The 15,323-nt window shown below is 51.0% G+C and overlaps 1 protein-coding gene across 2 annotated transcripts in view; it reads left to right on the top strand.

Annotated features, from left to right (window-relative positions):
• The first annotated feature begins 358 nt into the window (after nt 1–358).
• Nucleotides 359–15,323, top strand: part of CIMIP6 (ciliary microtubule inner protein 6) — a 34,342-nt gene continuing 19,377 nt past the window's right edge. Inside the window, exon 1 of one of the 2 annotated variants that reach the window (XM_077334222.1) lies at nt 359–449. In XM_077334222.1, the coding sequence (XP_077190337.1) occupies nt 382–449 (68 nt within the window). In that variant the 5' untranslated portion in view covers nt 359–381. Of the gene's footprint in view, nt 450–3,487; nt 3,617–15,323 lie in introns of those variants that run through there. The other variant, XM_077334231.1, reaches the window with a different exon arrangement.

The following is a 15,323-nucleotide window of genomic DNA, read 5'->3' as shown; positions in this document are numbered from 1 at the left end:
TTCTCTGCTGCCTGTATGATTCTTGCCTGACCTTGCCCCAGCCTCCAGCAATATACCTGCTAGGCATCCTCACCTAGTTTCACTGATAGATAGCAGGGGTTGGACTCATCATCAGCTCCACAGAGAAAATAAGGGATAATTGCGATTGTGCTGTGCAAATGTCCTTCTGTTTGAACTGTCATTGTTCTCAGTCTCATGCCAATGTTTCTTCACTCCAGGTGTGTTCCTGAGGAAGGGGAGAAGGTCAATGTGAGGTCTGGAGGTGTTGTGTTCTTCCTGGTTGGCCATAGCAGGGAAGAGATCTGTTGCTGATGTTGCTCTGTTCCCCCTGCCACCTCTGCATTGAGGCAGCAGACCAATACTACAGGGCTCCAGATTGTGATGTGTCAGCTTTGTAAACATCTGGCCAAGCCAACTGGAATGCTGCCATACTGTCAGGCTGTTCACAGGTGAGTGGCTTCTGACACCTAAAGAAAAGATATTATCTGTATTCAGTCTGTCCAATTTTGACATTTTAAACTAAGAAACAGGCAGGGCCAGCTCAAGAGACTTTGATGCCTAAGGTGACAAATTCAAATGATGCTCTCTATTCCCACTCCCGTTATTTGGGAACTACTGCAGAGCTAGCCTCACTGAAATGAATGGAAGGTATGCAACATGAGACCCAAGAAAAAGAGCTATTTGCCTTCCAGTCTGTCACAGCAAACCCAAAGTCCATAAATCCACCTCACCATACATCAACAAAGGCCCATGTCTGTTGGACCAGACCAAGGGCTAATTTAGGGCCAAGTTACATGTGATGTTGGGTGAAGGTCACATCTATGCTCATAGCCATCAATATTTCCAGTAGCAGTGAGTTCCTCAATTTTATTACCATTGAATTAAGGCACACTTCTTTTTTACCATCTTGGATCTACTGCCCATCAACTCAATTGGATACACTGAGTTCCAGGACTATGGATGACAGAAAGTTTGTTTTCCCTACTTTATAAGCTTTATCATGCCTCCCGTCATTTTCCTCTACAAAAATAACCCTTTCCTTGTAGGGCAGGCACTCTAATGTGCATTTTTCACTATTTGAGCTTGACAGATGTGATTATATTTTTATTAATTCAGACACCTACACACTTCCATTCTATAAATTCAAAGCAGCAAGCAACCCATAAAAGGAAAATCAAGAAAATAAAATCAATTCAGTGGAAATAGAATTCAAACACACTGCTAGTAAGATGATTAAAACAAACATTAAGATTTAAATTCTGCATGTACTGATAGCCAAAGGGCTTTTTAGCTCTTTCCTTCTCCTCTACACCCTTAATTTTTGGCATCACACTAACTGCTTTTCAGTGATTTATTGTTCATCTACAAAAGGTCTTGATTTTCCCACTGATTAATACTTGCAAGGTTAGCTTGTGGGCGTCTTTTGACTATGGGACACTTGGGTGAATATGGCAAATGTCTCCTGCAGCAGGACTCCTTGTCTGGAGGGATAATAGTGGAGTAGAGCAAAATGGAATGGTAGGGTCTATTTATAGCAGCCTTTTCCAACCTTTTAACCATGGAGGAGCCCCTGAAATATTTTTCAAGCTTCAAGGAGCCCTGAAACCAGGCTGGAAGTGATGTCAGATGGCTACACCTCCCTGTCACACCCAAGAGGACTGGGGAGGGAGAGAAAAGAAGCAGTTTGAGGCAGGAGTATGCATTCAGGTCCACCCTCTTCTCAGCCACAAGAACACCACCCAGGTCAATGGAAGCAGCCAGTTCCCAGCTCTCACGGCAATGCCAGGAATAGCTTGTGGCCAAATTAATTAAAGCAAGAGATAGGGCAAAGGCCAAGGAGCCCCTGGGGAGTTCTCAGGGAGCCCCGATTGGGAACCCCTGATCTATATGATGATAATCACACTATGTACCAGGTAACAGTGAACCCAAGGCAAGCTATCTTAAATAAAGAATGCTCACGGCCAGTGTCAGCATAGTTTGAGATGGGGCAGCTGCCATAATTTCAGGGTGGGGCACTGTTGCTGACTCCCACCCACATGCTTCCCCTGTCACATGTCTGTAGCCATGCAACCAACTGCCCAGAATCATTGAGGAAGGGCATGTGGGTGGTGCACAGTGGTGGCACTCCCGGGGCAATGCCAGAGGCATTCCCAGCTCTATACCCGGGCTGGTACTATCAAGGAAAGGAGGGTGCATGGCTGGTTCAGGCAGCTCAGCACAGGTGGCAGCAGGGTTTTCCAGTAAGAGATAGACACCAGGGCAGATGGGGGCCTGAAGGTGCGGCGCTAGGAAGGAAGACCCTGATGGTAGGCAGATGGGAGTCATTGGGGACTTTTTGCTTAACTCTCCTCAACACCTGGAACTGGACCTGAGGACACACCTCCAATAAAAGCAGGGTTGCCACAGCTTTCTGTCATTCTGAGAATGGCAGGCAAATCCTTCTCCTTCAATGCATCTTTCTCTTCCCTGGGGACCTTTTTATTGAATTTCTGTCCTACAAAGACACAACCAGAAAAGAGATTCTTCTGCGGAAGGGAATTTCTCTTCACAGCATAGTGGAGTGACCACTGCCATATCTGGTGCATTGGAGGAAGGAGTCTTATTGGGTTGGCTACATGAGATTGCCTGTTCATGGGGCATCTCACCTCATCATGCTGTGCAGTGGCCAAAGATGGCCAGTTACACTTGTAAAGCCATCCACAAGTACCTGGGAATAGTTTCTCATAATTTCAGGTGAAGTCACTTCCAAATGAGCATGGACTGAATTGGCTTGGGTTCATTCCTTTGACAGCAAGACACAATGGAGGTAGAAGACAGCGGGCATATTCTTTTCCAGGGCTAACCATTTAAGTAGTGCAGTAGACATCATGTTGCAGGGAATCAGTGATTCAGACAGCCAGTGTGGTGTAATGCAGGGGTAGTCAACCTGTGGTCCTCCAGGTGTCCATGGACTACAATTCCCACGAGCCCCTGCCAGCGAAGGTAGCAAGGTAAAGGTATCCTCTGTGCAAGCACCGGGTCATGTCTGACCCTTGGGGTGACGCCCTCCAGCGTTTTCATGGCAGACTCAATACGGGGTGGCTTGCCAGTGCCTTCCCCAGTCATTACAAACTTCTTTACGGACCGCAAAAAAAACAACCAACTCGGTTTGTTTACGATGTAATTATAAGATGATTACAAGCCGGAGAAAGGAAACGCGAACGCCGAAATCAAAGTCATCGTGTAGCGGGGGCCGTTTTGAGCCCGTAACAAACAAGGGGAGAGCGGTATAGAAATGAGCGACAGAAAGTTCTTGAAAAGGCACTCTTGACTGGCTGCCATCCACTCAGGAACGCGTTTAAGAGCAGGAGGGATCTCGCCTCGCGCCCCTCTTCGCTCTTCCTTTTGCACCGAGGTCCCGACCGCCAAAGCGCCGCGCGCAACTCAGACTCCGCCCCCTGCGTTCTCGCCCCGCCTCTTTGCCTTTCACGCTCCTCCGTCGCCTAGCAACCATTCTTGGGCCAGCGCAGCCAACCGGTGCGCGCTCCCGCTGCCTCTTCCGCCGCCTTGTTGCCTTGTGCAGCGCCGCGTCCCTGGCCATGGAGCTGCGGCGGCAAAGGATGCCTCCGCGCCCCTTGTAAGTGCTGCTCCGTCCTGGCCGCGGGAGGCTCTTTTGGATGCTGAGCTTACAGAGGCGTCCCGAGGGTAGCTCGCCCAGCAGGGTGGGTGGGACGGTGCCGGGCGGGGAGCCTTTGCGAGAAGAGGCGTGTTGTGGGGACGCAGCGAGAAGAGTCCCGTGTGAGAAATTTGCGCCTCTTTTTTTTTTAAAGAGCAGATCTGAAAGGGCTGGAAGATAGGCAGAAATAGAACTGATGTCTTTTCCCTCGAGGAATACTTCACCTGTTCCATTCCTGCCTTGAGATCAGCTGCTAAAGACACGGAAGCCCTTCTCTGTGGAAGAATGCGGGCATCCTGTTTATTAATTGTCCTCATATCCCTCAACAAATGATTGAAAATGGTTTATGGCAAGCCTACATGAGTGTTTTAATATTTAAAAATGTGCTCTGTGTAATCTTGCTTGAGTCCCAGTGAGAGTAGACTATAAATAACATTTAAAAAAATGAAGTGAAAAGACCCTTAAAACAGTTTTTTTTAAAAATTAAACTATAATGTAAATGCATGTTCATGTATACATTTGTACAGAACTTCCTAAACATCTTTGAAACAGAAGACTGGTCGTTACAGTTTTAACAGATCTGGAGAACAAGGGGGCAGGAGGTAGAGAATTAATTGCGCCACCACAGATGTCAGGTGGTGCATTCCAGTGCAGCAGGTTCCTTCACATTCAAACAATCCAACAAAACAAACACTCCAAGTCAACAGAGACTAGTCCAGCAGAAAGTGCAGTGCTCTCTCTTTGTTTGCTGAGCTGTTTTTGTTTGTTTGTTTAGAGGAGCATGCCCATGTGAGCCTTGGGCAGGCCACTTCTTCCACCTCAATATGGTTGCCATCTGGTGACCATCCAAAGGTTTCACATGGAAGGTGGCGGGGAATTAGGGGAATGATGAAATTCTGAGGTTTTGTTCATGGGGAGAAAAGCTTGCCTTGGTTTTCAGAAATTAATAAAACAATATAGTAGATAGTTTAATGTAATCCTGAATTCTCATTGAGGCTTTTTAACAGGCATGTTGGTGGCCTTTTTGACGAGCTGTGTAGAGCCCAGCCCAAGGGCAAAGCCATTTATCTGAAACACCAGTGCAAATCACAAAATACAGTAGGTTCGACCTCTGACCAACAGGTATATACGTGAACAAATGCAAAGCTGAGCCCAATTATATTAATGACTTGGGTAAGAGCTTGTTTATAGCTCACCTTTCTTGCTGAAACTTAAGGCATGTTATGGAATTAAACCAGTGCAATTGTACAACCTATAATATATAATGAACAATGCAGTTGGACTAGGGTTGCAAAACTAGTAAACAGTAAGAACCACAACTGTCTTCAGCAAAGTACAGTGGAAGGCAATGCAGTAAAAGCAAGTTCTCTGTCCATTGCAAGTAATCATTGCAATGGACTGCCATCCTGTTCCATTATGAAGGTGCCTTCCTGAACTGTTCTACTACACACTGTTCTACTACAGGTCTATAAAAAATGCCCTGTTGGACATTTCTGTATATACATACCTTCAATGGATTTGATAGAATTGTGGGAACCTTCCTGATCTTCTCATGCTGGCCTTTCTGCATGGTGGGAGCCACCACAGAGAATGCATTTGGATGTGCAATCACCAATTTTGTCAGTCTGCAGGGTGGCACCTTGTTATGGCTTGTTTGTTAAGAGTTCTTATAGCTTAAAACTTTAAAACCTGACACTCCAATTTTTTGTTCTTCAGAAATATCCTGGAATATGAGGGCTTTATTCCCCACAAACAAGCTCATCCTACAAGTTCATTTTGAAGTAAATCCTCTTTCCCCTTGTATTTTGTCCTTTTTTGTTTTTGTTTTCAACCTAAACAATTACTTCCTACTCTCTCATCAGCTATTCATGTTTGGTTTCTTTTGCTTTGTAGTATAGCAAATTCACATCTCATAACGATGATATTCCTACCTAGCAACTATGAAATAGCAATCATAATTTGTTTTTTAAAGGGTCAGTAGCCGTGACTGGCTAAAACAGTATAAAACTATACCGAAGTCACTACCTTCACCCTACCAGAGATGATGATAATGATGTCATCCGTTCAGTTGTGTCTGACTCTTGGCGATTCTATAGGAAAGTCTTCGCCATGCGCCCCTGTCTCTAACTGCTTCTTTTAGTGGGTTCATGGTCATCCCTGTATCAGCTTTCAACATGTCGAGCCAGTGGATCCTTTGGCGACCACATTTCCTTTTGCCGCTGACCATGCCTACCAGAGAAAGAAGAACCAATTTACAAAGTTCACGAGCCCTTTGAGAGCACATAACATCAGATTGGAAGAAAAAGAGAAGAAATTTTGAAGGGATAAATAACACTGAGAAGCCACTTTGATTCACCATACAAGACAGTCTTATAGTACAAATTAAGTTTTAAAAAACACCACAAACCAGGTCTGAAAAAGAATGGAAAAACAGTACAGAAAACAAGCAAATGCAGCAGTTTGGCTAGCTATGTCTTCTGGATTCTGTGTTTTAAAAACCAGTGAATGAATCATGGTAACGCCATGCTAAAGTAGTGTGGGAACAAACTATATTATGTGTGCATAAGTGGCCCAGGGCATTTTGGTGCTGGATGTGGAAAATCCATGTAACACCCTTCCATGCACACAGCTAAATACAATATAGTCATAATTTAAATTTACCACTGGCTGTTGCTTGATGTTGCTCAAAACTGCCTTGTAATGGAGAGGAATAGGTCATTACCAGAATACAATAGCCAGGCACATGGAAAGGATGTTGCTCATTATCTTAGGATGCTAGGAAAAAGCCCCTGGATAAGTTAGACAAAACCCATTGGAGGTGAGCTTCACGCAAACCATATACAGCAAGGTGATAAAGACGTTGAGGTGACCCAGCATGTCAGAGGCTGCTGATAAGTTGAGAAGGATAAGAATAGAAGTGAGACTCGTGCTGGAATGAGATCCTGGCAAGTCATTAATAAGTCTGGAGGAAGGCTGTGAGTGAAGACAGGCGGGTGGGGAGAGACGAGGGATCAGGAACACTAAGCTGGGGTAAGGAGGAATATGAAAGAGGGATCATCTTGGCTCATGAATTGTAGAAGCTGAGCTTCCTGAACAGCCGCTTATCAATGAGGAGACAGAAGTATTTCTGATATCCAATTAGTTGAACATTCATTGACCTGACATACAAATGTTAAGAGCTGGCCCTATAGCACAGTATGTAGCCTGAACATATACAGTTTTCCAGGTGTTCCTGATGATCCTTCTTCCCAAATATGGCCTAAGCATGCAAGAGAAAGTGTGGATGTGGGTGAGCAAGGTAGATTTTATCAGAAGCACCTTGGAGCCGCCTGCAAGCTTAGTTCTAGGATATTGCCTATTTATGTCCCTTCAGAAATGCATCAGCTTTTTTTTTAACATTTCCTGAATTTATACCAGAAAGATGTAAATAGCTATGTCACACCCAGTTTAGTTGCTAAACCTTTGGCTTTTATAACATTTTCTCTAACACTTTTTAAGATGGCTATTTGAATGCTGTTTGTACTTTACATACCATTCTTTATCCAATAGATGCAAATCCCAGCATCAGTTCTTACTGAATTTTGTTGGCATGTTGAAAAACAATGAATAGTTGCAGCAGCATCTTCAGAGAGGAGAACTCCCATCTGCCTCTATTTTCCAGGAAAAGTCCCTTGTTTTGGGTATTTGTTCCTGCAAAACTACTATCCTTGTTTTTGCTTTCTGTGGCAGGATTTTATTCTGATTCCAACTCTGTAGAACTGAGTTGCAGATGGGAGTCGATGCATCTTCTTTAGCTTTCAAAAATGTTTATGGGAGGCTGTCGGGGACCCGCTTGCTAACTGAAAAAAACAGGGTGCCCCTTTGAAGAAAACGTCACGCCAGGCCTGGTGAACGATACAACAGGAACAAGCTTTATTTCAGCAACGTGGAGTCCGCTGGTATGGAGTAAGAGCTTCCACCGAACTCCAGGTGGAAGCTCCCTTTTATACAAAACCCACCTCCTTAGGCTGTATTGCCCCACCCAGTACTTGCGGAGGGAACATGCTGATACAATCATGACTCATGCACATATGCGAGGTTTTCCGGGGTTCCTGATGGCCCATTTTCCTGGAACAAAGGGCCATCTCCGGGCCCTTGTCAAAAGGTGGAGGGGGACATTGAGGTTCTTTAGCGGCCATTGCCACCTCAACGATCGGGTGGGGCGCCCAGCTGCCGGCTTGCCTATGATCACCATGCCCTACCTCCGTGATCGCGGGCGCCTCTGATGGCGGGGTTCGGTCCGGTTCCCAAGCCACCAAGGACCGAACCACGACATTCTGCCCCCCCAAAGGTCCATTCTCCAACCCCCCGGGACGGCCAGGATACCGCTTGTGGAAACGTTCAGTGAGTCGGGGCGCAAGGACGTCCGCTGCCCAGACCCATTCCCGGTCCCCCAAAGCGAAGTCCTTCCATTCCACGAGGTACTGCAACTTCCCCCTGTGGAGTCTAGAGTCCAGGATATCCGCCACCTCGTGGTGCTCCCCCCCCGGCAGGACCTCGGGCGCTGGCGGGGAAAACACGGGGTGCCAAACGTCACCGTCCGGAGTTTTTTTTAGAAGGCTCACGTGAAAGACGGGATGGATGTGCCGGAGGTTCTTGGGGAGCTTGAGCTTGACCGAAACTTCGTTGATCGGGGCCAAGACCTCGAAAGGCCCCAAAAACCGAGGGCCTAGCTTCTTGCTGGGCAAATTCAACCGTAGGTTCCGGGTGGAAAGGTAAACTCGATCCCCCGGTCGGATCTCTTCAGCTGGTCGTCTCTTCCGGTCGGCGTCCTCTTTCTGCGCTGCCTTGACTTTGTGGAGCTGCTCCTGCAGCGACTTCCAGCAGCTCCCGGCACGCTTCCCCCACTCGCGAAGGTCGGCCGATTCCCGGGCGGGGACCTCTCCAAGCTCCGGGAAGTGTCTCAGGTCTGTCCCGTAGACGACGGCAAAAGGCGACATCTCCGTGCTGCTGTGGTCTGCGTTGTTGTACGCGAACTCGGCCAGGGGGAGCAGGGGCACCCAGGTGTCTTGATGATAGGAACCGAAACACCGCAAGTACTGCTCCAGTACTTGATTAACCCGCTCGGTCTGCCCGTCCGTCTGGGGGTGGTAAGCGGAGCTCAGCCCTTGCTCGATGTCTAACAGGCGCAGGAAAGCTTGCCAAAACCGGGACACGAATTGTGAGCCCCGATCGGAAATCACCTTGTCCGGCAGCCCGTGCAGTCGGAACACGTGATCCAGGAACATCCGAGCCAACTGTGAAGCACTGGGGACACTGGCGCAAGGAATGAAATGGGCCTGTTTGGAAAATAGATCTACCACCACCCAGATCACCGTTTTCCCCTTGCTGGGAGGCAAGTCTGTTATAAAGTCCATGGAGATCACTGACCACGGCCGGGTCGGGACCTCGAGCGGGTGCAGCAGACCTTTCGGCTTGCCAACCCCCGGCTTGCAGGTCAGGCAGACAGGACAACCACTGACGTAAGCTTTTGTGTCCCGCCGCAGACTGGGCCACCAAAACCGCCGCCGGGCCAACTTCCAGGATTTTACGAAACCGAAGTGCCCGGCGGTCTTAGCATCGTGGCAGAGGCTGAGGGCTTCCCGTCGTAGCCCTTCCGGGACGTAGACAGCCTCCCCCCTCCGCCAGAGACGGGAGTCCAAAATCAAAGAGTCCCGGAGCTCAGCCAGCTCCTCGTCTGTCCCGTAGGCTGCCACTAGGCGGTCTCGGAGCGGGGCGGTCGCCGGGTCGGGCTCCCATTCCTCCCTGGCCCGACGCCTAGTGACGACCCCCCGTCCCAGCTGCTCCTCACCAAACACGGACCTGGTGCAGGGAGCGTACCCCTCCCCATAATGCGGCAGACGGGAGAGGGCGTCCGCGAGGAAATTCTCTTTGCCGGGGATGTGACCAAGCTTGAAATTGTACCGCGAAAAGAACTCCGCCCACCTCATCTGCTTGGCGTTCAGGGATCGCGGTTGCCGGAGCGCCTCCAGATTCTTGTGATCTGTCCAGACCTCGAACGGCTCCTCTGTTTCCTCCAGCCAATGCCGCCATTCGGTGAGGGCGAACTTAATCGCAAACGCCTCCTTCTCCCAGGTAGACCAGTTCCGCTCCGTTTCGGCGAATTTTCGTGAGAGGTAGGCCGCCGGCCTCAGCTGTCCCGCCTTGTCTCGCTGCAGGAGAACCGCCCCGGCTGCTGCGTCGCTGGCGTCGACTTGTACCACCATCGGTTGGGTTGGGTCGACGTGCAGTAGCGTGGGCTCAGACGCGAAAGCTTGCTTGAGGGCCAGGAACGCTGCCTCCGATTTCTCATTCCAGCCGAGCGCTGCGCTGGGCCGCGTGGCGCGAGGACCTCTCCCCTTGGTACCTAGCAAGTCCGTGAGGGGAGCCACTACGGAGGAGTATCTGGGGATGAAGCCTCTAAAAAAGTTAGCAAACCCCAGGAAGCTTTGTAGCTGTTTCCGGGTGCGGGGCCTTTCCCAGGCCAGCACCGCCTGCACCTTCTCGGGGTCCATAGCTATGCCCTGGGCTGAGATGCGGTAGCCCAAATAGTCCAGGGAGGGACGGTGGAATTCGCACTTAGCCAGCTTCACGTATAGGTGGTTTGCCAGCAGGCGCTTTAACACCTCCCTCACCAGGGTCACGTGCTCTTGGGGATCTTGGCTGTAGATCAGGACGTCATCCAAATAAACAACCACCCCCTGAAACAGAAGGTCCTGCAACACCTCATTAATTAGACTCATGAAAACCCCAGGTGCCCCGCTTAAACCGAACGGCATCACTTTAAATTCGAATTGGCCCAATTGACAGTTAAACGCTGTTTTCCACTCATCCCCCTCCCGGATGCGTACCCGGTAGTACGCCTCCCTTAGGTCCAGCTTAGTGAACAGAGTCCCTTTGCCCAGCCGGGCCAGCAAATCCGGGATCAGCGGGAGGGGGTAAGCGTTCCCCGCTGCGATGGCGTTGAGGCCCCGGTAGTCCTGGCACAGCCGTCGGGACCCATCCTTTTTCCGGACGAACAAGACTGGAGCTCCCATGGGACTGGAAGCGGGCCGGATGAAACCTCGGGCCAGATTTTTACCCAAAAACTCCCGGAGGTCCTTGAGCTCACCCTCACTCATCTTGTAGATGCGCCCTTTGGGTAGTACCGCCCCCTCTGGGATGTTGATAGCGCAGTCCGTGCGGCGGTGTGGGGGTAGCTCGTCCGCTTCCCGCTCGCTGAAAACGGCTGCGAGGTCTCGGTACTCTGGCGGGACCTCGGGCTCTGGTATCTCCTGCTGCGCCGCCGCCGCTCCCCTGGGACGCGCCGCCGTCCTCTTGTGGCTGGAATTCTCGTGGGGGACCCGATGCCGTGCACCCACCGTCAAGTCGAACTTCAGGGTCCCCGCCCGCCAGTCCACCACGGGGTTGTGTTCCTTCAGCCAATCCAGGCCCAACACCGCCCGATATCCCGCTACGGGGACCTGGATCAGCCACCGCAGCTCTTGGTGGTCCCCTATGTGGATGGCGATAGGACCCACCTCCTCCCCGAAAGGTCCCCCCTGAATCGGGCTGCCGTCCATCTGGACGAAAACCAGGGGAACCTTCCGAATGCGCTTCGGTAGCCCCAAAGCCCGGGCTATCTGGGGGTGGACCATGCTGTGGTCGCATCCAGAGTCCAAAAGAGCCTCCCCCACCCAACTTAGTCCGTTCTCCGGGTTCCGGAGCTCTAAAATTACCACGTTCGGAGGTCGCGCCTCATGCTGTAGGGGTTTTCCCTCGCACCGCGGGACCTGCTGCCCGGCGCCGTCTACAGCAGGTCCTGGCCGTTTCCCGTCGCCTGGGCGCTTCCCGGTTCGTTGCGGAGGTCCTCCGCCCGGCGTGCCTGCTGGGGGCGTGTCGCACCTCCCCCCTGGGAGAGCCCGCGGTCCTCCCCCCCTTGCCGTTGGCACGCTGCTGCGAAATGTCCTGACCCCCCGCATTTCAGGCACAGACCTTCCCGGCGTCTCCTTTCCCGCTCGGGGTTCGGGGGTCGTTTGGGGCGAGAGTTGTCGGGGCCCGGTCTCGGCGCCTCGGCTGACCCGCCTTTGGCCTCCCGGGGGGGTGCGGCGGCCCAACCCAGGCTGGCTTCCAGCTTGGCGACCACAAAACACCACCCCTCCAGTGTAGACAGATCTTCTTCCGTCCCCTTGATCACGGCCCATTCCCTGAGCTTCGGGTTAAGGCCCTCCCGGAAGTACTCGATTTGGGTCTCCTCGTTCCAGGAGAACACCTTGCCTGCTTCCCTCCGGAAAATGTCTATATAGTCCATAACCCCCCTAGTACCCTGTCGAAGTCCCTTGATCCGACTCTTTGCCTTGTCCTCAGCCTGGGGGTCCTGGAATCGTCGGCGGAGCGCGACCACGAAGTCCTGCAGGTCCCGAGTTGCCGGGTCGCCGCGCTCGGCCAACCCTAGGTACCACTGACCCGCCTTGCCCTGGAGACACGAGGCCACCCCCCAGACCAAGTCCTCGGAGTCCTCATACCGGTCTCCATACCTCCGGGCATGCGTCAGCGCGTGGAGGAGGAACTGCGGGAGGTCGTCCGGCGTCCCGTCGAAACGCGCCTTAAGCTCTGGGGGGGAACGTTTTGGAGAGTAGTCCGACCCCCTCCGGATCCGGGATTCTCGGCGTCCGCCGTCTCGTCCTGCTCCGCTCCACCGGCTACCAACTTGCCCAACGACGCCGTGCCGCTCCCTGCCTTGCACGTCGCTCCTGCGTTGGTCCGGCTCTCGCCGCCCCGTCGGCTCACCCGCTCCCCCGAGATCCTCTGCTGTCTCGCCTCTCCGCTGGCCGTCTCGCCTACTCGGGACTGAAAACTGCTCCGGGTCGGGGTCCGGGGCCCGCTCACCAGTGCCGGGCTCGTCCTCGTCGCTGGAGACGTCCTCACTCGACGCGATCCCCTCCGCCGTTGTATTACCAGTCCCTCCGGGCCCGGCCCGAGCTTGCTCACGGGCTTCAGCTGCCTGCAAGCGCCTGGCCAAGTCCGCCATGGCCCGCCGCAGGTCCTCTAGGGATTCCTCAGGTCCTACCGGGCGAAGCGCCTGCCTCAGCTGGGTGTCCCAGGTTGGGGCCAACCCCCCAGACCTCGGCGCGCTCCCCGCCGTGCTTGGGAACCCCATGGCCCGGCGCCTTCCCTTGGCCGCCGCTGCCGAGGGTCTCGGGGTCCCGGACAGCTGCTCCTGCCCCCCCGATTTTCGGAGGAAATCTCCCGGGGACATTAAACTCATGTTCCCGGGGTTCGTGGGGGTCGAGACCGCCCCGTTGCTTGAAAACGCCATCTCTGGATCCGTCCCGATAAGCGCTCGGATGCGATGCCGACCCTGGAGTTCGGTGGGAAGCTCTTACGATGTCGGGGACCCGCTTGCTAACTGAAAAAAACAGGGTGCCCCTTTGAAGAAAACGTCACGCCAGGCCTGGTGAACGATACAACAGGAACAAGCTTTATTTCAGCAACGTGGAGTCCGCTGGTATGGAGTAAGAGCTTCCACCGAACTCCAGGTGGAAGCTCCCTTTTATACAAAACCCACCTCCTTAGGCTGTATTGCCCCACCCAGTACTTGCGGAGGGAACATGCTGATACAATCATGACTCATGCACATATGCGAGGTTTTCCGGGGTTCCTGATGGCCCATTTTCCTGGAACAAAGGGCCATCTCCGGGCCCTTGTCAAAAGGTGGAGGGGGACATTGAGGTTCTTTAGCGGCCATTGCCACCTCAACGATCGGGTGGGGCGCCCAGCTGCCGGCTTGCCTATGATCACCATGCCCTACCTCCGTGATCGCGGGCGCCTCTGATGGCGGGGTTCGGTCCGGTTCCCAAGCCACCAAGGACCGAACCACGACAGAGGCCCAAAAAAGAATGCTGCTTGTTATATTCAATTTTAAACATTGAGAATAAAATCAGATACAAGCATAGCACCAGTTGTCAAAGGCACTTTAGCAACTGATGTGGATCTGTGGTTTGACTCTTGATTTTAAGCCTTTTTAAATTGACTTTTTAAATTGACTCTTAATACTTCTGGCAGGTAATAACATTCTGTTATCAAGAATTCGAAATAGACGTTGCCAATCTGTGACATAGCATCACATGGCATCCTTATGTGTTTATTTATATATTTATTTGTGGTGAATACTAGGGTGCCAAGTAATGTCATGTCACAGATTGGCAAAGTTTATTTTGAATGCTTGATAATAAAATGATAAAACAGGTGTCCTTCAGCATTTAATAGGTAAACAAGATTTATTCCAGCATGTGTCAGAGCTTATGCCATCATATGCATATAGATAACAAACTTGCAGTGACATCTGGTCCTAATTTACATATCCTTGCATTTAAACTGATATCATTTCCATCCTGATTCCTTTTCACTGTTTATCTAGAAAATGTTCAGCAGTAGACATTAGAAGGCTCTCAGTGCTATCCTAAGAAGTGTTACACACCCTTCTCATTGAAGTTAGTGAGCTTAGAGGAGTATAACTCTGCTTATCTTTGCACTGTCAGTTTTTACGCAAGAAACACTTTCATTTTACATATTTTTGTGCTTTATCTTCCGCACATCTCACCAGTCTCCATCCTTTCTAGTTTCTTTTCCTCCAAAATGTCAGGCAAGGATGTATTGTATTTCCCTATCTATTCAATCTGTATGCAAAACATATAAGGAAAACTGGACTAGATTTAGAAGGTAGAGTGAAAATCGGTGGGAGTTCGATCCCAGCAGCCAGCTCAAGGTTGGCTCAGCCTTCCATCCTTCCAAGGTTAGTAAAATGAGTACCCAGCTTGCTGGGGGGTAAAACGGTAATGACTGGGGAAGGGAATGGCACACCACCCTGTATTGAGTCTGCCAAGAAAACGCTAGAGGGCATCACCCCAAGGGTCAGACATGACTCGGTGCTTGCACAGGGGATACCTTTACTGTTTTCCCCAATGACCTTTCAAGGACCCTGGGGAGGAAAACAAGGGAGATGGAATAAGTGTTTGGTTTTTACAAGCTCTCTTACTTGGTACAGAGGGAGCAAAAGGAGATTTCAATATGTTTAAACCAAATGGCATTAATCATGGCAGCCTGGCAAGCCAAACAAGTACTGGCATTTGGGAAATTCCAAGTAGAGAAAGGGAGTATAGCAAAATAAATATTTTTCCTGGACATACTACTGTTCTTGCTCATATTATGTTTTCTGTGCACCAGATAAGGAATGAGGCTCCCATGCAGATTGAAACAGAAACTTTCAGGGGGGGGAGCTACAGTGCAGAAAATGTTCCCCTTTGCATGTTGCCAGATATTGGACAATTATTTTAATAGAAGAAGAAGAGTTGATTCTTATATGCCACTTTTCTCTACCCGGAGGAGGCTCAAAGCCTTCCCTTTCCTCTCCCCACAACAGACACCCTGTGAGGTGGGTGAGGCTGAGAGAGTCCTGATATCACTGCTCGGTCAGAACAGTTTTATTAGTGCCGTGGCGAGCCCAAGGTCGCCCAGCTGGCTGCATGTAGGGGAGTGCAGAATTGAACCCGGCATGCCAGATTAGAAGTCCGTACTCCTAACCACTAGACCAAACTGGCTCCATCAAAGTCGAGATACTTTTTTAAAAAGCTTATGGGGGCACCTGATGATTTACCACCTTTGCATTTGC

Source organism: Paroedura picta, chromosome 1 (genome assembly GCF_049243985.1).
Source record: "Paroedura picta isolate Pp20150507F chromosome 1, Ppicta_v3.0, whole genome shotgun sequence".
NCBI classification, from domain to species: domain Eukaryota; kingdom Metazoa; phylum Chordata; class Lepidosauria; order Squamata; family Gekkonidae; genus Paroedura; species Paroedura picta.
The sequence above is the reverse complement of the archived record's forward strand: the minus strand, read 5'-3'. Positions and strand labels throughout refer to the sequence as shown.